General features: G+C 44.7%; 2 protein-coding genes across 4 annotated transcripts; one reads left to right on the top strand and one right to left on the bottom strand.

Annotated features, from left to right (window-relative positions):
- Positions 1–409: 409 nt before the first annotated feature.
- pus1 (pseudouridine synthase 1) lies at positions 410–2967 on the bottom strand. 2 transcript variants are annotated; one of them, XM_040198082.2, is made up of 6 exons: positions 2439–2967; positions 1966–2186; positions 1735–1872; positions 1495–1597; positions 699–1405; positions 410–606 (listed from the first exon to the last, which is right to left on the bottom strand). In XM_040198082.2, the coding sequence occupies exons 1-6, from the start codon at positions 2500–2502 to the stop codon at positions 574–576; spliced, it is 1266 nt and encodes a 421-aa protein (XP_040054016.2). In that variant the 5' UTR covers positions 2503–2967; the 3' UTR covers positions 410–573. The 2 variants fall into 2 exon arrangements, with proteins under 2 accessions (XP_040054016.2, XP_040054017.2); XM_040198083.2 differs by having other exon boundaries at positions 2376–2778.
- A 2015-nt stretch (positions 2968–4982) lies between these two features.
- On the top strand, positions 4983–26311 carry atp2a2b (ATPase sarcoplasmic/endoplasmic reticulum Ca2+ transporting 2b). Of its 2 annotated transcripts, XM_040198079.2 has the most exons (24): positions 5163–5853; positions 6198–6215; positions 6317–6399; positions 7546–7650; positions 9329–9467; positions 15393–15473; positions 16023–16108; positions 16519–16674; positions 16791–16932; positions 17211–17377; positions 19405–19493; positions 19674–19776; positions 19925–20056; positions 20149–20268; positions 20377–20595; positions 20770–20893; positions 21089–21300; positions 21478–21698; positions 21795–21997; positions 22088–22173; positions 22287–22420; positions 22720–22837; positions 22967–23087; positions 25349–26311. In XM_040198079.2, the coding sequence occupies exons 1-24, from the start codon at positions 5736–5738 to the stop codon at positions 25360–25362; spliced, it is 2991 nt and encodes a 996-aa protein (XP_040054013.2). In that variant the 5' UTR covers positions 5163–5735; the 3' UTR covers positions 25363–26311. The 2 variants fall into 2 exon arrangements, with proteins under 2 accessions (XP_040054012.2, XP_040054013.2); XM_040198078.2 differs by lacking the exon at positions 25349–26311 and having other exon boundaries at positions 4983–5853; positions 22967–24566.
- The last annotated feature ends 266 nt before the right edge of the window (positions 26312–26577 follow it).

Genomic DNA, 26577 nt, shown 5'->3' with positions numbered 1-26577 from the left:
GAATAAAACAGATTCTATATAATGTGTAAAATAATTTTTACTGCTACTGCAGCTGTACAATAGAAGGCGTTGTCACAATTTGTGATAAAATACAGTTCTTATTCCATTCCAACGGTTATTTTAATTAGCACAATCAAAAGGTTGGGTTTATTTACTTTATAAATTTGAGGAGAATGGGCCCAATAAATAACTGATCACTAAGTATTACAAAACATACACTTCACAAACAAACCCTCATAATTACCCACAGCTGATTCTTTTTTCCCCAACCTCAAAGTGGAGTTGAGGCAAGGTGCTATGAGTATTGCATTGCAAAAAAATCCCAACCTATCCGAAATAATTTTCGGCGTGGAGCCGATCCAGGTACGAATTAACGTTATGAACTAAGGGTACAATAAAGATCACAGGATTTTATCGTCTTGTTTGTTTAATAATATTTTTATAAGAGAAACAATATATCACTAAAAAAAAAAGGAAATCTTGGAAGATACAATAAAACAAAAAAGGGAATTCCCAACAAAATAGAGAATATTTTGTTCTGAAAACTTTTCTTCTTTCTGCCTGCAGGGAGACCTAATCAGAGTCATTTCCCAAATCTGCATTGTCCTGTGGGAAAAGGAGAGCAAACATGAACCAAATATTTTTAAAAACCACCAAACATCATCGTTTCATGTGAATATCATCACACTTCCGGATACCTGTTTCTGCTCCTTATTGTCTTGTGATTCAGTAGCTGTGGCTGTAGCTTCGAAGTCATGGATGGGAAGTGTGGACATCCAGCTGACCATGGAGCCCTCCTGGCGCTCCGTCATAACAATAGTGGGGTAGATGTGAGCCTCCTTGAAGGACTTGATGGCCTCCTCCTCGAGGTCCCAATCCAGCCGCTCATGCAGCCCGTCGCCTCCGAACCGCTTGTTGTACCGGTCAAAGTGAACCCTTTCCAGGACCAGGCCCAGTCCTGGAGCTTTGGGAACGTCCACCTTATCTTGTCCCCAGCTGCGCTCCATCACTTCCTCCTTGGCGTAGCCCTTTGCCACCGCGATCACCAGGCCGATCATCTTACGGATTTGATGCAGCATAAAGCTCTGGCCTCGTACGGTGATCACAGCGAACTGCGTGTCGCTGTTCATGAACGGCTCTCCGCAAAACATCTCTGTGATGTAGCGGCGGGCACTGGGGTCGCTCGGAGCCTTCTGAGAAGTGAAGTTGTGGAAGTTGTGGGTGCCTTTGTAGAGCGAAAACAGGCTGTTTACCTTCTGAAGCGTCTCTGGCTCCAGGCGAAAAGCTGCCGTGTCGGCAGTGTCATAGTCCTTAGAGGAAAAGGCCACGGTTGGAAGCATGTAGGCGTATGTACGGGCGTCACAGTTGTTTTTGGAATTGAAACCTTGGGTCACACGTTTAAGACCTGATGGGGGGGGAAAGGAACAATATGGCTGAATGTTAACACCGTCTCATAATCAATAAAAGTAGATTTTATTAGAACCAATGTCGCACCGAGCACTCTGATCTGTTGTGGTAGATGCTCGTTGATTTTTTCAACAGTGTCTTCGATCAACCGCAGCTTTAGGGACACCACTTGGCCAGCAGCAGACACACCCTGAAACAAGCAACAATAACAACAATGATGATGGTGGATGCAGATATCACACCACCACCCATTACCCAGAATCAACAACATGGCACACAGTTGGTTGGTTATGAATTAAATGTACTCCTGTGATAACGGAGTCATACCTTGTCTGTTCTGGCACATCTTTGGAAGGACATCTTCTTCATCTCGTCGCCATGGTTTTCGGGAATGCAACCCGATTTAATGAGTGCAGCGACAAGTTCATCTTCGATGGTCCTAAACTGAGACGTTCCCGTATTTCTCTGAAGCACAGAAAAAAAAAACCCACACACACACGTATAACAAGATATTATTTTTTTAAGTGCTTGGACAGGAGAAGCAGCTAAAATAGCTACCTGCATGCCATAGTACCCCTTTCCAGAGTACGCCACGAGGAGGGCCACTTTCTTTTTGGGACATTTCTTTTCATCCTCAACAATATCTCCTTCTGCTTTTAACTTTTTTGTAGCCATCTCAGCAGAGTCGTCATTTTCCTCATTGGCTCTTTTCAGCAGCTTGGCCGTCTCCTCGCTTCTGGGTCCTTCGCTCATCATGCAAAGCAACGTGCGAGGGGCACCTGTGGAGGGGTGAGGAAACCATCCGTGATCAGGACGCACCGATACACGACCCCCCCGTCAGATAGACACTCGTGTTCTGCGAGGTTAAATGGGATTGTGACGCAGTAACACACTTCGGCGACATAACTATAGCAACCACAACACACAAAACGGGCACGTTAACAAGAAACAGGAACTGGAAAACACACACGACCACGTCTTGCAGACTGGACCCGTTCGCCGGCGCGTTGTCTGTTGGTGGATCTGCTTACCGCGTCTTTCTAACGTCAGTCGGTTGTTACCTAAGGCACTCAGCAGCGGTCGGATTTTAAACATGTCACGCTAAGCCATCGTCCAGCTAAAGGATGGAGACTTTGCACGTCAGCCGAAGCGCGGAAGCTAACGCGGAGACGAGACTATTCAGATACAAACAACTTCCGTAGACCAAACGTGAGCGAACCCTTAAAGACGCAACTCTGCCTTTCGATCGCGGAATTCATAAAGTTGTGTAAATATAACGCAAACTGTAGCGGTGTCAAAGAGTGCCGGAGCAGATGCGGCAACATAAACACATGGCCAATGTTAACTTTGACCTCTTTGGTAAATATCGCGAGACTCTCCTTGTTCTCGTTGTTGCTGACGTCATGCGATTACTCAAGTAATTTATTTAAAAGAATAGAAAAAAACTAAAACAATACAATAAAAAAGCCAAACTTTTCGACGGACACAGTGTAATTATCTGGCGTGATTCCGATTGTCACTGCTCGTTTTATTCTACACCACATTTTTTACATGGACATTTTTACATCCAATTATATGGAAAATTAAAATCTTAAAATTGAACTATGCCAGTAACTAATCTCAGAATATTTTTTGCACGTAGCCTGACTTCTGGAGCATTAATATGATGGCTTAGAATGTTATAATGATGTTTAATAATTTAGTAGCGGGCTAAAGAAAAAGAACCACACATTCAGACAAATATCCTTTGCAGATATTTCAGACATGAATCCACATGTAGTTATACTCATGTCCACTTGAGAGCAGCAATATCCCATGAATGGAGGAGTCATCAAGCTTTGTTGGAACATACACTGTATATTCAAATGCCACAAGTTAATTTTTTTACTCACCATTCCTCATATCACCACACTTTGATTATCACTACAATAATAACAAATTTGAGCGTTGATACGTGTGTTTTGTATTAACCAACCACTTGATGCAAATCATAATCTACATAAATACGTTTTTCAATATTGACTTACATTAGCGACTGATGAAAAGAAACCCTAATGAACGTGATTCAACGCTAACGGCACCGTTTTAGTTGCAAAGGCGTTCAGCCGTCCCTCAGCAGCGAGGTGTTTGGGTCTTTCCCAAGGACTCGCACTACAATGAGGGATTGTGGTTGTCAAGAGGCTCAACATTTATCCTTCTCATCCTGGGATGGCCTTATAATGTCCACTTGCATTTTTTCACAGCCCCTTATAAGGTGAACAAGTAGTCTTCTGCTTGAACCACAAAGCCAAATATAGACATGCCCTGTTGGACACAATCCCAACTCACATAGCATGTGCCAAATTTTTTAACAAAATGCTGAGGTTACCTATGGCACACTAGTGATTCTCTATGTGAAACAGTGATCTTTTAAGAGCTGTAATGCAGCTGATTAGGCTTTTCTGTCTGAAAAGCACAGCGTAGGAGAATCTTTTGGTTGAATCATCACTGCTTTACATAGCTTGTTGCCAAAGGGGCATGTGTCAGTGTTGAGTATCGAAGATTTAAAGCAGTGAAATCACTGAATACAGTGACAATGTTTTTCATTTGGCAAGTTGTAATTGTACATTTACGCTCCACCCAGATATCTTAAAATAACCCCAAGTATAAGGTTCAAATTACAATAGTCCTTTAACGTGATGGACCAACATTTAGTTGATGACCATAAAACCCTGTGTGAAGCAGGGCTTTCGCAAACTAGTCAGCGAGTCAGAAATCAAGAAAGCCTGGATTTTTGTCATGTCTAACACAAGAAAATCTGACTAAAAAGAAAAATTCTCCAAACTCAAAAATAGAGTGAACTGGCCTCACAGTGAGCCTCTATGCAAGCTGTCCAAACAGACCTCAACCTTTCTGCATAGCTCACACTCACCTGCACTCCAAGAGCGAGCGGCCACAGTCATTATTTGAAGGAAAACAGCCACAAGCTTGATCTGATTGGACGGCAATACATTCCTTGTACCACCAGATGTAACCCAAAACAATTGTTCCAAAAGCTGATTATATTTTGGATAATTTAGTTACCCACCCTACCTGTTACCCAGGTGCATTTTTAGCACGTGTTTTCAATAAAATAATGCGTTAAGAAAATGAAATGGATATTTGGTGACTAACATATAATATTGAATTTGTACTTTAGAGGTTTGGAAGAAAATGAATTTTCATTTAGTTAAAAATTAGTTTTTTTTAATGGTATTTTATTTTAAAAAAATGTGAATGAATAACTATAGTTGCACAGATTTAGTGTTCATTTAGAAGGAGTCTGGTTGCAACACCAGATGTTAATCAGTCTTAAAGTAAGGGGCCTAAACAGTGTATACTGAAGGTTACAAGAGACAGAAAGCTTCTCACATGAGCTATAACGCTCTATTTAAAGATTTTTAAGGATTACATTTGTTCCTGTTCCCATGCAACAGACAAGCATTTGGAATACGCATTTCCGATTCCTTCCATGTACAGTGTGAGCTTGTTTTTTTTTTTCATTAAAACACCAAAAACTACTGGCAATTATGAGATGATTCAATTAACACTATAGTACCTTCAAGGATCGTATTGCTAATTTCCACAATGAATATACTATATCTAAAAATCCAGCTTGGCTGAAAAATGGAAATTTCTTAAAAACATGTGTCACGTCTACCGCCTTCATTCCCAGATCCGCTGCCGTGGAGGCGGAGCCCAGAGGGGAGACTTCCGGTGTGTCCCACCAATCAGCTGATTCCACATGCGGACACTGAACGCCGCATTCGACGCACGCCAGAGCCGCAGAGGACAGACGCGATTGGTGCGGAAGAGGACGCTGGCGTGATTCCGCGATACTCGGGCACAGCGGCGGAGCAACGGGAGCCTCGCTTGCAACACCACGGGCACATGTTTTTTTAAGCCGTCTATTCGTAGGGAAACAGGAAGGCGTTGCTAAACCCTCGACCCGAAGCCGCAAGGTTGATATGAGGTATTAGTACGCGGTCTCACAGGAAACCCAGCGGGAGACACCCGGCGAACTCCAGCGGACCCCGAGGAGCCCTCCGGTTAGCCCGCGTTAGCCTGTTAGCTGTCCGGTAGCTCAGGAGGAGCCGCTATTTCGCGCACTCTTGGCCGGGCACCTGCGCGACTCGCCGCCGCGTGTTGGAGCTAGTTATCCGGTGACGGTCCTTACCGCGGGGTCTCGCTCTGCTAGTTGAATCACTTGGTGTTAGTCCCCGGTGGTGACACCAACAAGGGGGAGAAAAGGAGAAGGAGGGGAGAGAGGTTGCGGTTTGGGACCAGCCGGGGCGACGCAAGCGTTCATCATGGACAACGGACACACGAAGACGGTCGAAGAAGTTTACAACTTTTTCAACGTGAACGAAAGCACTGGTCTGAGTTCAGAGGAGGTGAAGAAACAACGGGAACGATACGGACCGAACGGTAAGGGAGCTTGTTAATGTCCGTTTGCTTGAAGAAACAACGAAAAAAAAAAGACGGGTCACGCCAGCTGCGATGTGACGATGCGACCCTCCTGCTGAACGCGCAGGAGGGTCGTTGACGTCACGATCTGTATTTTGAAATATTTGGCACGCGTCCTTTTTTCTGTGGCTCACCTGGCTAATAAATAACACGCCTTCGTCCGTTATGATCCCGTTATCTGTGCAATCTTTGCAGCGCAAAGTCACGGGTCGGGTGTTATAGTTCACTAATGTGACGTCACTGCCATTTAAACACCTGCTTTTCATCTTCCTCTTTGTCGGCGGTCTGGACGGGATGATCTGCAGAACTGCCAGCTGAGGAGGGTGAGTGGATCGATAACGTCTGGTGCTTTGTCAAGAGTCATTTAATGAAAGGGAAACATTGATTCATGTTTTTTTTTTCTCTCACTTTGACTGTTTTTAAGGTAAATCCCTTTGGGAGCTGGTGGTTGAACAGTTTGAAGACTTGCTTGTGAGGATCCTTTTACTTGCCGCCTGCATATCCTTTGTAAGTATGACACTTGTTTTGTCCGCTGTGCAGATGGTTTTTTCGGTGTTGAATGGACCAGATGGAGCTCAGCGCGTAAAAACAAACGCATAAACCCCGGTTTGACTTGTCCAAAGCCCGGTCCTATGCCTTCTCCTGTGTGGTATTAAGATTAGTAGGATTAAAACCATCTGATCAGGCTGTGGCCCTTGTTTGAAAGGGGTTCGTTCAACCCTCAAATCTACATAAAGGCGACCAGTTTGGCTGTTTTGGTGGACTGTGTTTTAGTCCAGATCACAAGTTAGTTCTAAGATCAAAATGGTGTTGCGAGTGGAAAGAAAAGGCGCCCAGAATCTGTCTGCTGACACAAGCCAGATGCTTTTCATGATTCCGTTTTATAGTGTTATGTGCCAGCTACGACTTTATCATCACAATATCTCTGCGTTTCTTACGTCAATGCATCAATTATGACGGATTCCATAATTAAAAAGAAATGCCGATATTTTATATTATTTATTTCTTTGACGATATACCTACGCAACTTCACCAGCTTGTGTGGTATGTTTTTGGAAAACATACCAAAACTCTCTTACCTTGATGTCCAGTTTTAATGGTGCCATCGCCAATACTGAGAATATCGTGCCTCCCCAAAGCGTAGCCACCACAGCCAGCTATGGTTACAAAGCTTCTAAATCAAACAGCTGTAGTACCAATCCGCAATCTCATTCACAAAAGCACATGCTGATAAATGTACATTTATTTTAGCCTGACACTATTTAGGCTACAAATAGAAACTGATGGGCCATGCCTAAAAAGGTCGGACGTAGAAAACTCGCTTTCATTTCGTCCTGGCACAGATTCTATAAGAGGAGAAAGTGGTTACTACACTGTATCTCGCATGGCTTTCCTGGCCCAACAATACCAGCAGAAGCTGGTATGTAATTATGAATAATTAAATTAAATTGTTATGTACTTAAAATCGTTGTGCCAAATATGTAAAAGTGAATTTCTGGCCCAACTTGAATTACTAGTAAGGTGTTTAAGTTTTATTTCTGTGGTGTTGTTTATTTGTTTTCTGGGTGTGAAGTTAATGTTGTTCCGTCAGGACTTAAATTGTCACACTTTGTACTCACTGTTCATTCATTTTTCTCTGTTCTGTGCGTTTAGGTGCTGGCCTGGTTTGAAGAGGGAGAAGAAACCGTCACAGCCTTCGTGGAGCCGTTTGTTATCCTGCTTATTCTCATAGCCAATGCCATTGTTGGCGTCTGGCAGGTAAATAACTCGCGTTTACAAATCTCCCTCAAACTGAGTTAAAACATTTAAAAAATGGCCAATTGGCCATGTGTTGAAAATGAGCAAGCTGCATAGAGGTCTTGCAGTATTAATGCTGTAGAACTTGGAAGGGGGGAAACGGTCATTAAATCGCTATCTGAACATTAAATTGATACATTTTGTCATTCCGTACAGAAGATACAATACATATGATTGGAAACTCAGTGTATGAAAACTCTTCTTGTCACAGTGGAAACGTGGGCCTCCCCCACTTCCTCCCCCCTCGGAATTTTCTGGTCCTCATTCATGGACCCCCGTCCTCCTGAGAAGGAGGGCGCTCAGAAGAGGGAAACATTTTTAATGTTGCTTGTGAGCAGGTATTTTTATACCTGTTTATTTCTGTTGGCTTCCCCCCCCACCAGGATCGACGGTGTCTGGTCCTTTCAGAAGCAGTATTGACTTCTCAAAATCCACCTTAATAACAGGCAGGAAGCGACGACGGCCACGGTTTGGGCTCATCTGCACACAAGAAGGGAAACGTATTATCCCTTTGTTATACAGCATATTACCCCGGAGCCCGTTACAATGGAAGCATACTTAGTCGGCTTTCATCTGGATAATAGTGTTAGATAAAAGCCCCCTGGAGACAGTAAGACATCTCCAGAGTGGCCATAGGTCAATTACCTGACCTTTGGGTTTAACCTTCATGTAATTTTAACTGAATTCTTTCTCTGTAGGTCATGAGTAAGGCTATTTTTCTTCCTCATTTTATTTCACCAGAGAAACGATATAAAAAAAAGTAAGCCACCTGACAGGTTGGGTGGGTCTCTGCTGGATCTTTCCTTCAATTAAATACTTGTTGAACGTCGTGCTGAGGCTTGTGTGTAAATGGGGAGCTGCTACAGTAAGCGGCGGAGTGTTTGACTGTGTTTATGTAAACAACGGCTCCGTGAGTGATTTAGAGGTGCAGGAGGGTGCATCTGCTGGTGCTGCGCTGGGTAGTTTCCCCTCTGCACACAAAAGGAGTTTGATTGCTTTGGGGGGTTGTAAGCGTTCATTACCCTGTAGGCCATCGCCTTAACACAGCAATCATTTTCCTGACCGTGTGACGCGGTTGCTATTTGTTGCAAAAGACTTAATGGCCTGGGGTTGCGTGTCCTGTCCTGTCCTGTCCTGTCTCGTTGAGTGCTGCCAGGCTGAAGGCTGAAACTGTCCAGTCTGAGAGCAATCTGTCCAGTTAGCACTGAGTCGAATGATCAGGAGAAAAGCAGAGAATTTGGGGTAACGGACGATTGTTTAATTGAGAAGCACAAAATGCGCTTGGAATAGAAAATCTTCATGCAACGGTAGTTTTAAGGTGTATTGTTTGCGTCTTTTGACTGAGGAAAAAGCTTTTCATTTTTCTCTCCCCCACACTGTTATACAACGTGTCCCAGTGTTAACGTCATGCTGCACCGCTTTCTATCCAAGATCACTCATCATGGGCACTTTGTATATTTTTTGGGGGTTTTGATACCAATCCCACCCTTTTTGAAGAACGGTGCTCTAACTAAAACGGCACATCGGAGACGGCGCTTTGTCTCTGTCATTTGTCTCTTGTGAAATGCTCCGTGTTGGTGTGAGACATCAGTCTTATTTCTATTCCTCCTATTTCTTCCCCCCCATTTCCACTGCTCAGGAGCGAAATGCTGAAAATGCCATCGAGGCGCTCAAGGAATACGAGCCCGAGATTGCCAAGGTGTACCGCCAGGACCGGAAAAGTGTCCAGCGGATCAAGGCCAGGGACATTGTGCCCGGGGACATCGTGGAAGTGGCAGGTATGGGGGGGGGGGGGGGGGCGTGCATTGTTTTGAAGTGGGTTTGCACCAGGTACTGATCCATAGTCTGCGTGTGACGCTGGCCATGCTCACTGTTTGGAAAAGTTTTTAAGATGGCAAACTGTGGACGTGGGCAGCAGAAAGACACATGTTAGCCACCTACAACAAATCAATATCACTTTAAATCTCTGCTATATTTAGAATACTTTTCTGGGAAAAGATTATGGAGAAGTTTCAGTTCAGGTCCTCGTTAAAAGGAAGATGTAACGGTATTTTTAATTCAGCGTACAGATAAACAGTCACTGGCTTTTCAGCCGGGTCGGTCTTTCAGGTTTCTGAACTATGTTTCGCTTTGTCCGACGGGCTACATTGCTCTGCCCCCGCGTCGGGACTCGTGCCTGGTTTCCGCTGTAGGTAACGCGCACTGAATGAGAATAAGCAGCTCATCTCGCGCCACCCCCGCGGCAGAAAGTCCAAAGTATCCCTCGGAGAGTTGTTTATTCCAGCCGTGTCCCAACCTGAAGTGTGCGCGCCATAAGTGGCGTCACTGCCACTTCCGACTCTTCTTTCAGACTGCACATCCAGGAGCTTATTTAAACACCTTCATTTCTTTTTCATCTGAGTTTCTGGCGTACAGCATATATTGGGAAGCTCTTTTTTTTTTCATCAAAAAGGTACCAAGGAACTGAACAAGACTTCAGCACGCCGATGCTTTTAGTGACTGTACGAGATGTGCCGATGGTATTGTTCATCCGCTCTGTAAACACCACGGACAGTGTTATGACGTGAACTTTAAAAGCACGCACACATCCAGCTGATCCCTCATCCTGTTCATCCCTCTTGAAAATGTCTGAATAAGTCAGGAAAGCAGTTATGTAATACAAGAGCAGAGGCCCAATATGTTCCCCAAAACCATTTCTTTCTTTCCTAACCTCAACTTGAATTGGAAAACACATTTCTTTGGCTCTCGTGTCACTGCTCCTCGTTTCTGTTCATTTGGGTTCTGTTACTGCTTAGTGTTTCTCGGTGGGCCTCTTTCTGTCTTTTATCGTTCTTCTTGTCTTTGTTAATGAGCTTACCGTAAAATAAGTATTTTCTTTTTTTTGTTTGGAGTCACATTATAGATTTCTTTATGGTGTTTTTATCAAAGCTAAAAGAAAGGGTCGTGGATTAACTCTTTTAAATAATCTATTTTAGTTAAAGTAGAGCAACTAAAGTACAGTAGTTGTCTTGACAATCCTCATATTGACTTGATTTCCTAATTCATTTCGATGCAACCACAGCGGCACTAATTGGATTCTGAATCCCGAGGCCGCCGTGGCCTCCTCGCCCCTTTCTTGTGTGACAAGAGAAGAACTCAACAGTGTCCGCGGTACTTGGCATCGTTTCGACAGATCGTTCAACCTGCCAACTCTAATGTTTTAGTGGGACCGTAGGGGGAGTCGGACAAGCGCGTCGACATGCTTTATGCACACGGTTGCGGCCGGTTGAAGTACCGTCAAGCGTGCAGCAAGCGGTTGCGGCCCTCCGTCTGCTGCGCGGGCCTCTGGGGGCGACGTGAGTAACCAGGACGGTCGATCGACATGTCGCGCAGCGTCCACACAAAGTACCATAGCTCACTCAGTGAGTCGCAGTGCGATGGAGTGAGGATTCCTGAGCGTCATGCCAGTCTGCCAAGTGGACATGCCAAGGGCTCTTGCAGGCATGCAAAGATTTCCTTCTGACACGTTTTCCTAAATCGGTTGCCTAGTGGTCACAGTTCAGTGCTTTGCTGTGTTGCATAAACAGTTTGTTTTGCTGCGGCGCCATGACTTTGGTATCATTGCACACAGTTAGCTGTTGTTTGTCGTTCTGGGCACAAGACCAGATGACACACCTGTCTGCTAATGGATCGGTGGCGGTTCCTAAGATATTCACTGTAGAGGTCGCATAGAGCAGCCTCATCTCAGAGAAAATACTTTTAGATGATATGTTGATTTGATTTTCTGGTATGTAATGGTGATTATTTAACGGAGTTCACACAACACCAGCTTGCTGTACTCGGCACACTTCTCAAATGGGCGTCTTGTAATTGTCTATAAGTTCTGGTTTATCCCACTATATGAATGACCAGCACAGAGCATCATCACACCGTACTAGATCCTTCGCTGGGACGAATTCCCAATGAGGTCTCCAAACTACGTTGTGTCCTGAAAACACACACACCCCTGGAGTGAAACAGGTTCTTGTTTCCACACCTTTTTAAATATTATTAATGCAAACATCCAACAACCTAGGTGCAAAAATAACCATGGCTCATGTTAGCAAACACCGACACATGGGGGAGAGTTCCGGTTGTTGCAGGCCACGCGCCACCAGGTATCCCCTGAAGCTGTGCCTTTGCTCCCCGAAATGTCCAGATGTTGAGCATGCTAGACATCTGGAAGGTGTGCATGATGCGTCTGCGTGGCCCTTGGCTCACTTGTTTAACAGTTCTCGCACCGCGCCGCTCAAAGCACTCACAAGTGAGCGCTGAGCCAAGGCGCATTTGCCTCAACTGGGGATTTTGTAGGCTGTCGGCAAGTAGAGAATAAAGGAAAAGAATAAAGTCGTGGAGGTTGAAATTACTGAGAGACAGTCGCCGTGACGGCAGTGGAAGCTGGCTACTTGTGCTCAATCAAGGGGAGTCTTATTCTCGAGAGAAAGGCATCTTTCTTGGCAGCCCTGAGCACTCTTATGCGAGAGGGACGAATGGCTGAAATGACACAAAGGCGTCCACCTCCACATGTACGGAAGTTGCCAGAGATTCATTTTTTTTTCTTCAATTTTACTCTCTGGCGGTTTTTGTTTTAGTGCACGAGAGGTTCTTAGTCTGTTGCCAAAGCGACGGCCTCGACCCTTGTAGCAGCAACATCCTGCGCTTTAGAAATAAAAGAGGGACGTTTTCTACCCACCTTCCTTCTCATCCCCTGAGTCGTGCTCTGGTTTTGTGTTAGACGTATGTATGTGTACATGTCAGACAGATCCCCTCTGTCGGCCCAATAGGATGTCAGTTTTAGAAAGGGTACTCATTTGAGAAATACTCAAACATGGCCATGTTTCTCTTGTGTTTGGAGTATAGGATAGTCTGTCTACTGTCATCCTCAGAGCTGTAAGCTGTACTCGTCCTCTGCCGACTGTCTATTCCAGGTGTCCACCCGGTTTCTTTGTAAAGCCTTCATTGTTTAAATACGGAAAAGATGCACGTCTATATTGAAGTTGGATCTGATATATATATATTTTTTTTTCGAGAGCAGATTGGAACAGTCCCCTGAAGGCTGGAGGGACTTATGAAAGGTCCCAGAGGGCTACTGACTACGTGCGAGAATATCGGCCCCAGTGGCTGCAAGAGAAAATATACAAGCTCCGAAAGTGTCACTGGACCCCCCATGATGAATAGACCTGTGTAGTGTAACCTGCACAGATGCTCCATAATTCAAATCCCAAAGCATTTTTATGATGTTTCGTACGGTTGTCTTGTGCAAAATGTTCTTGTTCTTGACTCATCACAGGAGGCAACGCTGATCCTGTAGCTGAGTTTGTCCTTTGACCGTGGTTAGTTAGTTATGATGTGGATGGAAAGCTGGGGACACTGGAGAGGAAAGCTTCTTTGATTGCTACAAGCTGATGGGCTGTTTTCACTTTAAGTGTATTCAGACGGCCATTTGTCCCTCACTCTAGGGAACAGCCCAAACGGATAATGCTCCTGTGTTCACATGGGAGGAAGAGGTCCCCCCCGAGGCCGGACATTCTCCCACAAAAATAAGAGCATGAGATGTAAGATGAAAGGAAAGATGATGTCACGCTTAAGTGGAGGCAGCTGTTTTGAGGCAGAGCAGCCAAATCTGTAAATAATTTCGAAATAACTATTTATTTTGTGGAAAAATATCCGTATCTGCTTACCGGTGACAGTGGAGTTGAACTATTCAACTCTGCTTGAATAGTATTTACATTCTACAGTTATTTGTATTCCATTACAAAGTTCTGTTCCTGGTGTAGTGAAAGTGGATCGTACTGTTTGCTGCAGGGTCCCTGTTTGACCGCTTCACACTTTGACCGAGGAGCTTTTGTAATTGGCGACGGCGCGTGGGAACCGTCCCGCGGTGCTTTGGGACTCGAATGTTTCCAGCGACTGCCGTTCCTGGCCGACTTTGTCTTTCCTCGCGCTCGTCGATCTTCCTCAGTGTCTCTCGTCCGCCGAAAGGGATCTGGTTTGATGTCAAGGAGGCGATGATGAAGCTTCTGGTCAAGTAGAGGACCAAATTTGGAAGTGCAGACCATGAGCGCCATCGCTCACCGGGTACTCTACGTTCCCACATGTGCATTTACAGTAATCATGTTGATTTCTGGATTACGGTACGGTTCGAACCAAGCGGCAACGTTTGGTTTTATTGGTCCCTTGGGTATTGAGTAGAACATACTCTGGTCAGTCTCTGCCCGAGCTGCTTATTCTGCAACCGACTCCTGAGTGGTGGGAATGAATGAACAGTTTGTACAAAAGATGACATCACACTGTTTCTATTTTAACTCCTATGATGTGGCGCAGACTCTCCTTGTTTGAAACTTTCTTTAAAAAAAATTTTTAAAAAGAAAAAAAGTTTCTCCCCCCCCCCGAATCCAGCTGCACATGTTTGCAAATGATCAAAATAGTTTTCCCATTTTTGGACCAGTGTTTTGTCGGACTCTTCTGTCCCCCCCCCCTCCACCCCCCCTCCACATCGAATGGCTGTGCAGACGCCCAGGGGTTGGTTTACGCTGTTCTTCAGTCCACAGAGAGATCTTAAGAGCATCTGGGTCATTGCTTTTTATTGGTGTGTGTGTGTGTGTGTGTGTGTGTGTGTGTGTGTTGGCTCATTTAAAGCTGATGTTAATATTTTACCTCGGGGAAACGGTGGCATTTCTCTATCATGCCTTTTTTAAAAATAATTTCATTAAAATATCAGCAGTCGATACTGGGCGCTACTTGTGGACCCCAAGATCGCTCACATTCTAAATGTGCAGTAATCTACTGAAACATAATAGTTCTAAGACTTGAATGCACTGTACGGATTCATTCTAAGAGCATTCTTGCAGGTTTTATTTTTGGGTTTCAGGTAATATATTGCTTTTTTAGTCTTCCAGTCCTAAAGGGGCTTTGAAATGAGAACAGTTAAAGAAGAATATCACTTAAAGCAGATCTGCATCTGAACGTCGAACATGTTCCGCTAATTAAATACTCTTTCTCTCCTCAATCAAGCCACTGCGGCTCAACACTTGTTTCCTGGTCGGATCAGACCCCGACTGCATGGGAAATCCTACAGAGGAGTCAAACCGCTTTGATGCCCTTTTAAGCAAAGTTAATAAACGTCAGTGGCTTTAATGTTAATTATCTGCCCTCTGAAGAGGATACGCTTGTTTGGAATTTGGAGTATATTTACATTTTACATTGGTTTTTACTGGGGATTGCTGATCCCTTGTGTCAGTGGAAAGAATGAGCAGCAATCTATTTGCGTCCTGTGTAGGAGATGAGTGGAACATTAATACGCTTGTGAACGTACGGCTTTCCCTCAGCCTCTTTCCAACACGTAACTGGAGTTTTGATTATTTGATCACTCCCAAAGAGCTCGCGTTGGGTCAATACAGCATTGATTTTGTTTACAAGACTTCTGTCTGTATGTGTGTGTGGACCGACCTTTGTTAGTTCAAAGGCTTTATCTTATCTCTGTAAGTGCTTTCCCTTTTCGTGGGAACATAATTCATTTCATAGGTGTCCTCTCGCTGGGTACCGTATTTGATCAATCTGAACAACCGCTCATTTGTCGCTGGTATTGTGCACCGTAACCGTCCACCTGTTGTCGTGCCATTTTACAGATGCTTTTAAATTGTAAAGCGGTGCTTAAGTGTCTCTTGTGTCGTTTCTGTCCACAGTCGGTGATAAAGTGCCTGCAGACATCAGGCTTACCTCCATCAAGTCGACAACGCTGAGGGTAGACCAATCCATCCTCACAGGTAACACCCTTTCTTCATGTTTGTGTCCCTGTGCTCGGAAACATTATACGTGATTAGATATTTTGAATGTTTCCCTTTTTATAGCTTACAAACATATAATACCATTTCCAGGGCAAGAACATGTAACGTCCTCATTGGACGTGGCCCCAGTACTCCCTGTTGTCATGGTTGTTGAGTCAATAGCAAAGCCGAGTGGATATTGATGGATGTGGTTTATGTGAGTCAAGTCCGTAAGTCGCCCTTCTTCCTCTGCTGCCTTAATTGGTAGTAAATTCCACAGGGATATTTTAGTGTTTCAGCGTTTTTTCTCACTTGTCCTCCATCGGAACAGCACGCAGATGATGAAATGCAAAGGCACGCACACAGATATGGCACGCACAAATCAGACATGGAGGTCGATCGGCCGTGGCGGTGCTGCTTTGATTGCAAACCACACACGTCTGCCATCAGTGTCAACCGAGAATCACAACTCCCACTTTGTCTTCTCTCCCGTGAAGAGAGGCTCTCACTGCTTCCCTCACTTGTGTCCCTTGTTTCCGCCTCCTGCAGGAGAGTCTGTGTCTGTGATCAAACACACTGACCCTGTGCCTGACCCTCGTGCTGTCAACCAGGACAAGAAGAACATGCTCTTCTCTGTGAGTGACCCACAAGACCGTTTATCTTTCTGTGTCTACTTTGTTCTTATGTGATCTCCCTACCTGTCGTCTTTATTGTCCTTTCCGCTTCACATTCCCATTTCTTTGAGTGTTGTATTACTTTTCAAAATGACGAAATGGTTCTTTTCAAATAAACGTGTATGTCCGTGGGTCTATTCATCCGCAAAATGAATTGTCTCCACTGCCTCCATGGCGACAGCCACTGTTTTCAAACTGTATTCAGGACTTTCCACATGTAAATACTTGCTGCGTGTTGAACCACCTCTGTGTGTCTTTCTCACACACGTCTCAAAATAGTTGTCAAACTAGTTTTAGCCCTCTGGCAAGGAGCTTGATGGGTAATGTTTTTCTGCTTTTAACTGCCCCCCTCCCCACACCCAACTCTACAGGGCACCAACATTGCAGCTGGTAGGGCTGTTGGTGTGGTCGTGGCCACGGCCGGCAATACAGAGATCGGCAAAATCCGAGATGAGATGGCGGCGACGGAGCAGGAGCGCACCCCACTGCAGCAGAAGCTGGATGAGTTCGGACAGCAACTGTCCAAGGTCATTAATGTTGCATTGCACACGTTGTGCCCCGGAACTCTAATGTCGGTTTCTGTTTGTGGTTAATTGGTTGCTGTCAATACAATCTTTGCATTTAAACTAATGTCTACTTTAAGGTCATCACGCTGATCTGCATTGCTGTGTGGATCATCAACATCGGACATTTCAATGATCCCGTCCACGGAGGCTCCTGGATCCGAGGTGCCGTCTACTACTTCAAGATCGCCGTGGCGCTGGCGGTTGCTGCCATCCCCGAGGGTAAGCGAGGGAGCCACACTCAGGAAGCCTCGCCCTTGACTTATGTGATGCCACAACAGATTCCTCTGCCGTTTATTCCTACTGCACAACAGTGGTTTAGATCTGTTTTGCTTGCATGGGTTTTTCCCAAAACGTGTTGATTATAGCCGCAATCAATCACTTGAGCAAAGTAACTGGTAGAAATGGATGCCTCTGTTTCTCTTTGTCACCGCTTATCTCCTTTCCTATATGTCTTAATCCTCTTTCCCCTCTCTGGTGCTGTTGCTATTTCTCACCAGGTCTGCCTGCTGTCATCACGACCTGCCTAGCTCTGGGAACGCGCCGCATGGCCAAGAAGAATGCCATTGTCCGCAGTTTGCCGTCTGTGGAGACCCTCGGCTGCACATCTGTCATCTGCTCTGACAAGACCGGCACGCTCACCACCAATCAGATGTCCGTGTGCAGGGTAAGAGAGAGAGAGAGCGAGTGAACCGTGGCAAGAGCTGGGTTGTGTTTTTATTGAACATTTCCTGTATTCAGCCATGTGACTTAAACACACACCAAAATCTAGAAGTATAGAGTGATTTTTTTTATTTTTATGAAATGTGTTTTGGAAGGGGGGCAACCCTTGCAAAATCTGAGAATAAGTACAGTATTTGAAATCGTATGCGTTACGTAAAACTAGCGAGGGCTGGCCATTTTCCTGACATCTAAGACCATTTTTTCTTTAGAACTAAAGGCCGGCGCATGCGTCTGCGTCGATGCACTCGTTTCAATTCATGGTTCCGTGTGTGTTGCAGAGCAATTCACCTCCAGAACAACAGGCGGAGTAACGTGTTTTTGTTGAAGACGACCTAGAGAGTCACGTCTATTTATTTATTTATCATAGACTTTATTGCCCCGTGCATCGGCACTGCGGCTTTTCATCGCAGACACATTTGCCCCGTATTTTCCTCCACAACTTTGTGCACCTCTCGACCGGCGTTTGCGCCGATCTCTCTCCGTGAATCCAACCCGCTTCTGTAACCCGCCAATGACGGCTTGTATAAGCGCTCATATTTACGCATTTCTTCCGACAAATTCCTTAAATCTGATCCGTCCTCTCGTAAACATTCTTCGTTTTAATAATGGCGTTATCGGGCTATGAAAGCGGAAATGTGAGACTCCGTAAAGGACGTAGTTAGCGGACCAATCGCAGCCTGGTGCGCTGCGGGAGGCTCGTCGAAAGTGACGCAAGCCTAGAAAAATGGCTCCACACACGCAAGGAGGTGTGAAAAGCGACGCAAGGGACACGCAAGGGGGTCTAGGAAATAAGAGTTAAAAATGGTAATGTGTGTTTTTTTCCCAATCCTTCATGACCATGTACAGCATGAGGGCTTTATTAACTATTATCTACTTATCTGTTTTTGTTTTTGTTTTTTTAACTTTGTTTCCCTCTCTTCATCTTTCGTCGTGCTATTCTCTTCCTTCTTTCTTCCCTCCTCCTCCAACACGCTGATCAGTATGCAGTGGTTAGACACTTGCAGCTGAACCAGCCGTAGAGTTGCATAACTGACCTTGTGTTGAAAGACCCCCCCTCCCTCCCTCTTCTCTTGCTCATCCTGCACAATTTGCAAGTTGATTTCATGTTTAGCATTTTTTTGGAAAGCCAAGAACGCTATTCCTGGCTATTTGAAAGTCACTGACTGTGCTTGACTCATCCAAACCTCCTGTGTCCAAACAGCGCAGTAAGCGCTGAGTTGATTTTTCTCAATTCAATTCCTTATTTGCTCTGTGTTCGGTTGAGCTCTTCCTCTCAGATCCCTGCTTTTCGCTTTTAAAAAAAAATCTGACTGAAGCCTTACGGGTAGCGCTGCCACGATTTCAGCTCCTCATTTTAATCAGATGTTTCTATCTTCATCCATTCAATTTTCGACCCGCTCTTCTCAATTTTGGGCAGATGCCGTGTGTGTCGGGTGAACGCACGCCCATGTCGTCATGTTGAAATAGTTTGAGTGGCGTCTATTCCTTTGCACTTTTAATGGAAAAACCTTGAATTAATTTTCTGAATATAAACCAGCGTCCTTAAATGAAGGTTTTTGGATACTCAAGGTCAAACTATTTCCGCCTTAGAGTGGCTCCCATTTATAAACCGTTTCTATGCAGTGTGACTGCACGGAGAGGAATTCAGTGTCTGCCTTTCTGTAAGATGACATTTATGGCCCCTTCCCACCATAGCACTCTGTGTCTGCTATGTCTCTGCATTACATTATTACTGTACTCCATCAGACTCATGATATGAGAGGTGCTTTCCCATGAATGGTCGTCTTCTGCCACCTGCTGGATGCAGCGTTCATCACAATCGGCTTATTTTTCTGTTCATCATTTATTTTTGGCATTTAGACCTAAATATATAGTGGAATGGATGGAATATTCTTGCAGAAACTAATTTGGTGGACAGAGGTCATGTGTGAGTGTGCTAATACGATGTCTCTACAATGTTTGTGTTTCTAGATGTTTATCATTGATCAGGCAGAGGGCAATCATTGTTCATTAAAGGACTTCACTATAACCGGGTCCACATATGCCCCCGATGGAGAAGTGTGAGTATTACATGTCCCATGCCTGTGCTGTACAATATGAAAAAGATGCAGGAATAATACACAATTGCACTACAAAGCTACAGTATAACATTTTCTTAATTTTTATTTTTTTAATTTTTTTATGAGAACTACACAGTTGGCTTAGTGGTTGCTTACTGTTTACATCTTTGTTTTCTTCAGGTTCCATCAAGGCAAGCCAGTCAAATGTTCCCAGTACGATGCTTTGGTGGAGCTGGCCTCTATCTGTGCTCTCTGTAATGATTCCTCATTGGACTTTAACGAGGTCGGTATTGAATGTTTTTGCACGTTAACCTGCACATGATCCTTGAGTGCCCATGCGGCACTGTTGACGATGGCTTACATGGTTTGTGCAACGTTTCAGATGAGGACTGACTGTATGCTTCTCTGCTTGTGTGTGTGTGTGTGTCCAGACCAAAGGTGTGTTTGAGAAGGTGGGTGAAGCCACAGAGACGGCTCTCACATGCCTGGTGGAGAAGATGAACGTGTTTGATACGGATGTTAAAGGCCTGTCCAAGATCGAAAGAGCCAACGCCTGTAATTCAGTATGTAGCCGTCTGTTCTTCAAAGTCATTAGATGATAAATCAAATAAGATAAAACAAACCAACTGCAATTGCGTTTTAATCTAATCTTTAGGTGATCAAGCAGCTGATGAAGAAAGAGTTTACTTTGGAATTTTCCAGAGACAGGAAGTCCATGTCTGTGTACTGCACCGCTAACAAGGCCCGGTCCTCAGTTGGCAAGATGTTCGTTAAGGTATGAAATTGACAAATTATGGATCACTATTAGGATTTCAATCTTCCATGATTGAGTCTCACCGACACTTTCCTCAGTATTCTCACTCCCGTCAATGCCTTCTCACAGGGTGCCCCGGAGGGAGTGATTGACAGGTGCACACACGTCCGTCTGGGCAGTACCAAGGTGCCCATGACCCCCGGCATCAAGGAGAAACTGATGTCTGTGATCAGGGAATATGGAACTGGCAGGGACACGCTGCGCTGTCTGGCTCTCGCCACCCGAGACCACCGCATGGTCAAAGAGGAGCTGAAGTTGGAGGACAGCGCCCGCTTCGTTGAATATGAGGTGAGGACCTGGACAGATTAATGCCGTGCAGTTCTCCACCGCGAGGTCTTGTGTCACTTTTAGTGTCTTGGTTCCTCTTCAGGTTGGGATGTTGTTGGTTGTCAGCGTCTGTTTAAGTGAAGAACAAGCGAAATGATGACCGCGTTGCATCTATTCTTTTCTTCCATCATCCAGACTGATCTGACATTTGTTGGCTGTGTGGGCATGCTGGATCCTCCCAGGGCAGAGGTGGCGGCCTCCATTAGACTCTGCCGCCTTGCAGGCATCCGAGTGATCATGATCACTGGAGACAACAAGGGTACATAGAGAGTCTCGTTTAGCGAAAAAATTTGACTCTCTCACTCATTTCAACACCTTTAAAAAAAATGCTGATTCTAACGTTTGACTGCTGCGCACACACACGTAATGTGATCTCCCAGAGTTCTGCAAACTTTCATGCGTTCCCTTTTCCAGGAGACCGCAAGAAGTCAATGTGCTCTCTTTCGTATCGCAGGGACGGCCGTGGCGATCTGCAGGCGCATTGGGATTTTCGGAGAGAATGACGATGTTTCCAGCATGGCGTTCACAGGCCGAGAGTTTGATGATCTGTCGCCCGCTGCGCAAAGAGACGCTGTGGTCAAGGCCCGCTGCTATGCGCGCGTTGAGCCTTCGCATAAATCAAAGATCATCGAGTACCTGCAGTCCTATGATGAGATCACAGCGATGGTAAGAAGGGACGCTGATGGAAGCAGACTTTTCTTTAGCACTGCTAAAACCGATCATAAAGGGTTTTGTTGAAATAAGACGTAAAAATGGAGAGGTTGTTTGTATATGATTTTTCCGATCCTTTATGAGCATGTACGGCGTGAGGGCTGTATGAACGATTATCTACTTACTAATCAGACTGGTGACGGAGTGAACGACGCCCCCGCTCTGAAGAAGGCTGAAATCGGCATCGCCATGGGCTCGGGCACAGCTGTGGCCAAGAGCGCCTCGGAGATGGTGCTGGCCGACGACAACTTTTCCACCATTGTCGCTGCGGTCGAGGAAGGCAGAGCCATTTATAACAACATGAAACAGTTCATCAGATACCTCATCTCCTCCAATGTGGGCGAAGTTGTCTGGTAAGGAGGGCCGGCTTTTTACACCACGTGAAACGCACACACACATTATACCGTAACATCTCACGGTGTCTTCAATCGTTTTGCTTTGGCGTGTAGCATCTTCCTGACTGCGGCCCTGGGGTTCCCCGAAGCCCTCATCCCCGTCCAGCTGCTGTGGGTTAACCTGGTGACGGACGGTTTGCCGGCCACCGCTTTGGGCTTCAACCCACCGGACCTGGACATCATGAGCAAGCCGCCGCGCAACGCCCGCGAGCCCCTCATCTCCGGGTGGCTCTTCTTCAGATACCTCGCCATCGGATGTAAGTGGCTGCGGTTCCTGTAGCGTTTCCGTCAGCATTTATCTGCAGCATTAGTGCATGTGAATGATATCTTTGCCGCTTCATCGCCAGGTTACGTTGGTGCTGCTACTGTCGGTGCCGCTTCCTGGTGGTTTGTTGCTGCTGAGGATGGTCCGAGGATCACGTTCTACCAGCTGGTAGGAATTAAAATGACTACTACAACGCTAAAGATGTACGTTTCAACACAAACTTTATTGAGTCTGACTTTGGCTTAAATGCTTTTCTTTTTTCTTCCTCCTATTGCTCACAGAGACACTTCCTGCAGTGTGGCCCAGAGAACCCCGACTTCACGGACCTGGACTGTAAGGTGTTTGAGTCCCCTTACCCGATGACCATGGCCTTGTCTGTGCTGGTCACCATTGAGATGTGCAATGCCCTAAACAGGTTAGTTTGAGCAAAGCATCCTCCCAACTATTATTACCAATAGTCAATGGCAACTCACTGATAATGCTCAATGTAACCAATTACTTTCAAATCTAAACATTTTTCATTGTTTTCTCCAGGGCTCACTGTTGTTACTGGTCTTTTTCAATGCCTGTGCTGCAACATTCTGTCTTTTATATCCATTTATACTTTCACACACAGACCCTATGCTTTTTTTATATGGCTGAATGAACCTACAGTGCAGTATTCGCACCAGCTCCATTTTTTAACAAAGCCATCCATTTGTCCTCTTTGCTCAGCGTGTCGGAGAACCAGTCCCTGCTGAGGATGCCTCCCTGGGAGAACGTGTGGCTGCTGGGGGCGATCTGCCTCTCCATGTCCCTTCACTTCCTGATCCTCTATGTGGAGCCCCTCCCAGTGAGAGCCCATTCTTTTGAGTTAGAAAAATAGTATCGATGCTCGATGCTGCGAGCCGAGCACCGACACGAGTGTTTCACTTTCTGCCGTCTCTCCAAACCGAACCGTGTGCCTTTGTGTCGCCCGCAGATCATCTTCCAGATCACCCCGCTAAATCTGACGCAGTGGCTGATGGTGCTCAAGATGTCCCTGCCTGTCATTCTACTAGACGAGATCCTAAAGTTTGCCTCCAGGAACTACCTGGAGCCCGGTAAACAACTGGAGAAGCCCGACGGCAGCAAAGGCTGCCGCCTGTCTGCATGCATGGAGGGCGTCTCCTGGCCCTTCGTGGCCGTGTCTCTCCCCCTGGTCCTCTGGATCTACAGCACCGACACTAACATGGCCGACATGTTCTGGTCCTGACTGACTTGAGCACAACATCCCCCCACTCCCCCCCCCCCCCACCGCCATCACCTCCCTCTGTCCTCTCCTTCTTCCCCCTCTTCCTTTCCTTTGTGTGCGTAGCTTGCGAGTGTGCGTGGTCGTAGAGTTAGTGTGTGTACTTGTGCGTGCCTACCGCGTGTGTGTGTGTGTGCGCGTGTACAAGAAGGACCAACACATGAATTGAACAAATGATATGAAATGTCAGCATTGAGAAGTCACCTGTTTTGAGTTTGAATCAGATTTTTTTTAACGAGTGAGGTTTAGAAGGTTGTCACTCCCGTAACTGTGGACTTTCTTGTGGGTATGAAAGGAAATATACTGTTGCCAGTTATTTTTATTTAATTATTATTGTCGATATTGCCTTCAAGGTTTATAGTTTTGGGAACATCAGTTGTCATGTCACAACGCTAACAACGGCAAATTCTTTGGTTTAGCTTCCTGCTTCACGATCAGATCATTAAGAGATCAGAAACCCATTGATCTGTGCAGAGATTGAATTTTATGCAACTTCGTCTCTTATTTTTTAAATGGCTTCGTCAATTGTTTGACCAGTGTGGCTTAGAGACACCGCCTTCATTTATTTTTTTTCATGTTAACCATTGTGTCTTTAGTATAAACTTATTTCAGAGAGGACGTGCTCCGTGTGGCGGACGGGGAAAGGTTTGGGAGTGAGCGTTTGCGTTAAACAAACACAAACACAAAAAATATCTAAACAAAAGCCGCATGTCCTGTGACCAAGCATGAACTGTGTGTGGTTTCTCATTGCTAATTTAATTGTGATTGTCCCTCCCCCCTTTTCTTGAGTATACATTCACTTCATGGATGTTTTTGTTTTTTTACTATAATGATTTGAAAACAAACCAGTTTTTCTGCACCGGGCAGAGCACAGCTACCTCAATATGATTAAAAAAAAAAATCAATTTTTTCCTCATCTCTGGATAAGTTTCCTGAACGTTCTTGCTAAAGCGTAACATCTGAGGTGTGCCCCTATTTACATGTGCAGAAAACGAGAACAAAGTATTCCTTTTCTCTAATATTTCTAAGGATATATTTTGTTTGTATTGATTATTGAATTTCATTGACTTTATTTGTGTTTTGCTTTGGAGAAAGAACTAAGCGGGTAGGATGTATGTTCATTACCATCTCCATGTCGTTTGATTCAAAGGACCGTTATAATAAAATCCTGAAAAAGAAATACCAATGCAAAGCGTACTCCAAATGCATTTGGATTGCAAATAAGAGCCCAAAATGTTTTTGTTTTTTTACTTCCAAAGAAAATACACTCATAAACCCTTTGAATCAAAACGCTTTCTGTCTTTTTTTAATATGATTAATGCCGCTGGATATGAAGATTACTCAAACCCAACGTTTCTTTCCTATGTGCGTATAACACTTGAATACAAATCATCTGACACACAAATGCTCTGGCGTCCTCTTCCCAACGTGACGCACACGAGCGATCTAGTGCACATTTGACTCCTTTGGGCTTTAATAGTTGGAGCTCTTGGTTTGTGCTGGACTCGTCATATGTCCAAAGGGAGTCCATGACGTCAACTCTGCTGGTCTCGGACCCATTGAGCTTTTTTCGTGTGAAGTTAGAAATCGACAGCATGTTTTCGGGGTAGAAGCCTGGGCCTGTTTGTGTTGTGTGTTTGTGTTCCACTTAACAACAACTGTGTGTTTTTCTTCCTCAATGCCTTCCATCGGCTCCCCTGTCACTAGAGTGAGTATCCATTTGCTTTGTTCAAACTCTACTAAATACCAAATCATTTCATTAGAATCTAACGGAACCCAGAGGAAGCTCTAACCGTTGGATGGAGAAGCCTTTCTGGACATTTTTCTCACTGAAACGAGTTGTTAAATGTGACTTTCCCATTTGAAGGAGATGTGTTGCGGCCCCATACAAATATAAAGTGATTAGGTGTTGGAAGTTAATTGTGTTTGCTATTGTGAATGTCACTGTGCTGTTCTTTTCACTTGCCACTTGCCTGTAATCTCCTCCACCCACCAAAAAACAAACAAAGGATAACTGTAAACTGCTTTTAGTGTTCTGTACTAAGTTTTTTCCCCTCTCACTTTTTCTTTTAGGTTTGCTTTCATAAAAGCGCCGCAAATTTTAAAGAGGGGGCTCCGAGGCTGCAGTTGTCTACTGTGCAGCATGTGTGCCCACTCATAACTTCACACCTCCAGATACCATGATGACCAGCAGTGAGTGTACCCTCGCACAGACAAAAGGAAAATAAGTGGCGGGGGCACGTTTCCACAGCAATGGTAAAGGCCAAATACAAAAGGGTGAAATTAAAAGTGGTTGGGTTGGAAATACACTTCCCTTTTGACCCGTGTGCCACTAAGACACCTTTTAACAGACGTATACCTCTGTGTGCAGATGCTTTATCTATGTGACAATATTCCAGTTTTGTGTGCAGGGAAAGTTTTCAACACCCTCAACGTTCCTTCTTGCATGAAGAACTTGTTTCCGACTTCCATGGTAGCCTGTCCGCGTAGAGTCTTTCATCTTTAACAACTGGGTAGAATGGTCTTAGCTGTACATTAGTGTACAGAACATTCATGCATGCATTCCAGCTGTATGTAGGCTTTGCAATTTGTATTTATAGATTCTAATGTATAATACTTAAATGACATATAGATGTTTTTAACGGGGATATATCATAGATATGTAAACCACTGTTTTTAATGTTTCGGTTTGAGTAATTTGCACAAAATTAGACATGGAGAGATGACTCGTGCTGAACTTGACTGCTCTACTTACTTTTTTTTCTACTTTAATTTTTACTCTTTGACAACTACTGTGGGCCGATCAGCGATCCATTTACTTTCTAGCGAAGAGGGAAACCGACACTTTGATTCATTGGTAGTCCTGCAATACAACAGTGTTGTCATTTTTGTCTTTGCATTATTATTGTTATATATCTATATCAACTGCTGTAAAACTGTGATCCAATGTGAGGAGGCCCAATGCTGGCCCCCCTCAGCAACACCTGATTGAAGAACAATAACATGTAATAAATGATCGGTATTGATGACTAATAATGGTTGTACATGCATAACTGGGGTTTTGGTTTCAGGTAAATAAATAAAAAAAAAATAGTATTTGAATTGTGGCCTTTTGCATTGTTGTGTAGTGAATATGTTCTTCTGATTAATACACAAACACTTTTAATATTCTAGGAAAGTTCTACACTTGGAATGTGTTTTCTTTTCTTTTTCCCCCTGTGTAACCATGGTATCAACATAGTAAAGCCAGTGTTACTGCTGAACTAGTAAGAGACAAAAGATGGCATTACTCCACTGGGGGG

This window comes from Gasterosteus aculeatus, chromosome 14, assembly GCF_964276395.1.
Source record: "Gasterosteus aculeatus chromosome 14, fGasAcu3.hap1.1, whole genome shotgun sequence".
Classification (NCBI taxonomy): Eukaryota; Metazoa; Chordata; class Actinopteri; order Perciformes; family Gasterosteidae; genus Gasterosteus; species Gasterosteus aculeatus.
The sequence above is the reverse complement of the archived record's forward strand: the minus strand, read 5'-3'. Positions and strand labels throughout refer to the sequence as shown.

Bases quoted from the DNA above. Each gene is read 5' to 3' on its own strand.
- atp2a2b (XM_040198078.2), top strand. From the start codon at position 5,736: ATGGACAACGGACACACGAAGACGGTCGAAGAAGTTTACAACTTTTTC. The intron at 19,777-19,924 runs GTCGGTATTGAA...GTGTGTGTCCAG, and splicing joins CCTCATTGGACTTTAACGAG to ACCAAAGGTGTGTTTGAGAA. The intron at 20,596-20,769 runs GTGAGGACCTGG...TCCATCATCCAG, and splicing joins CCCGCTTCGTTGAATATGAG to ACTGATCTGACATTTGTTGG.
- pus1 (XM_040198083.2), bottom strand. From the start codon at position 2,502: ATGTTTAAAATCCGACCGCTGCTGAGTGCCTTAGGTAACAACCGACTG. The intron at 2,187-2,375 runs GTGTGTTTTCCA...ACCCCTCCACAG, and splicing joins AGTCTGCAAGACGTGGTCGT to GTGCCCCTCGCACGTTGCTT. The intron at 1,406-1,494 runs GTGCGACATTGG...CCCCCCCATCAG, and splicing joins ACAACAGATCAGAGTGCTCG to GTCTTAAACGTGTGACCCAA.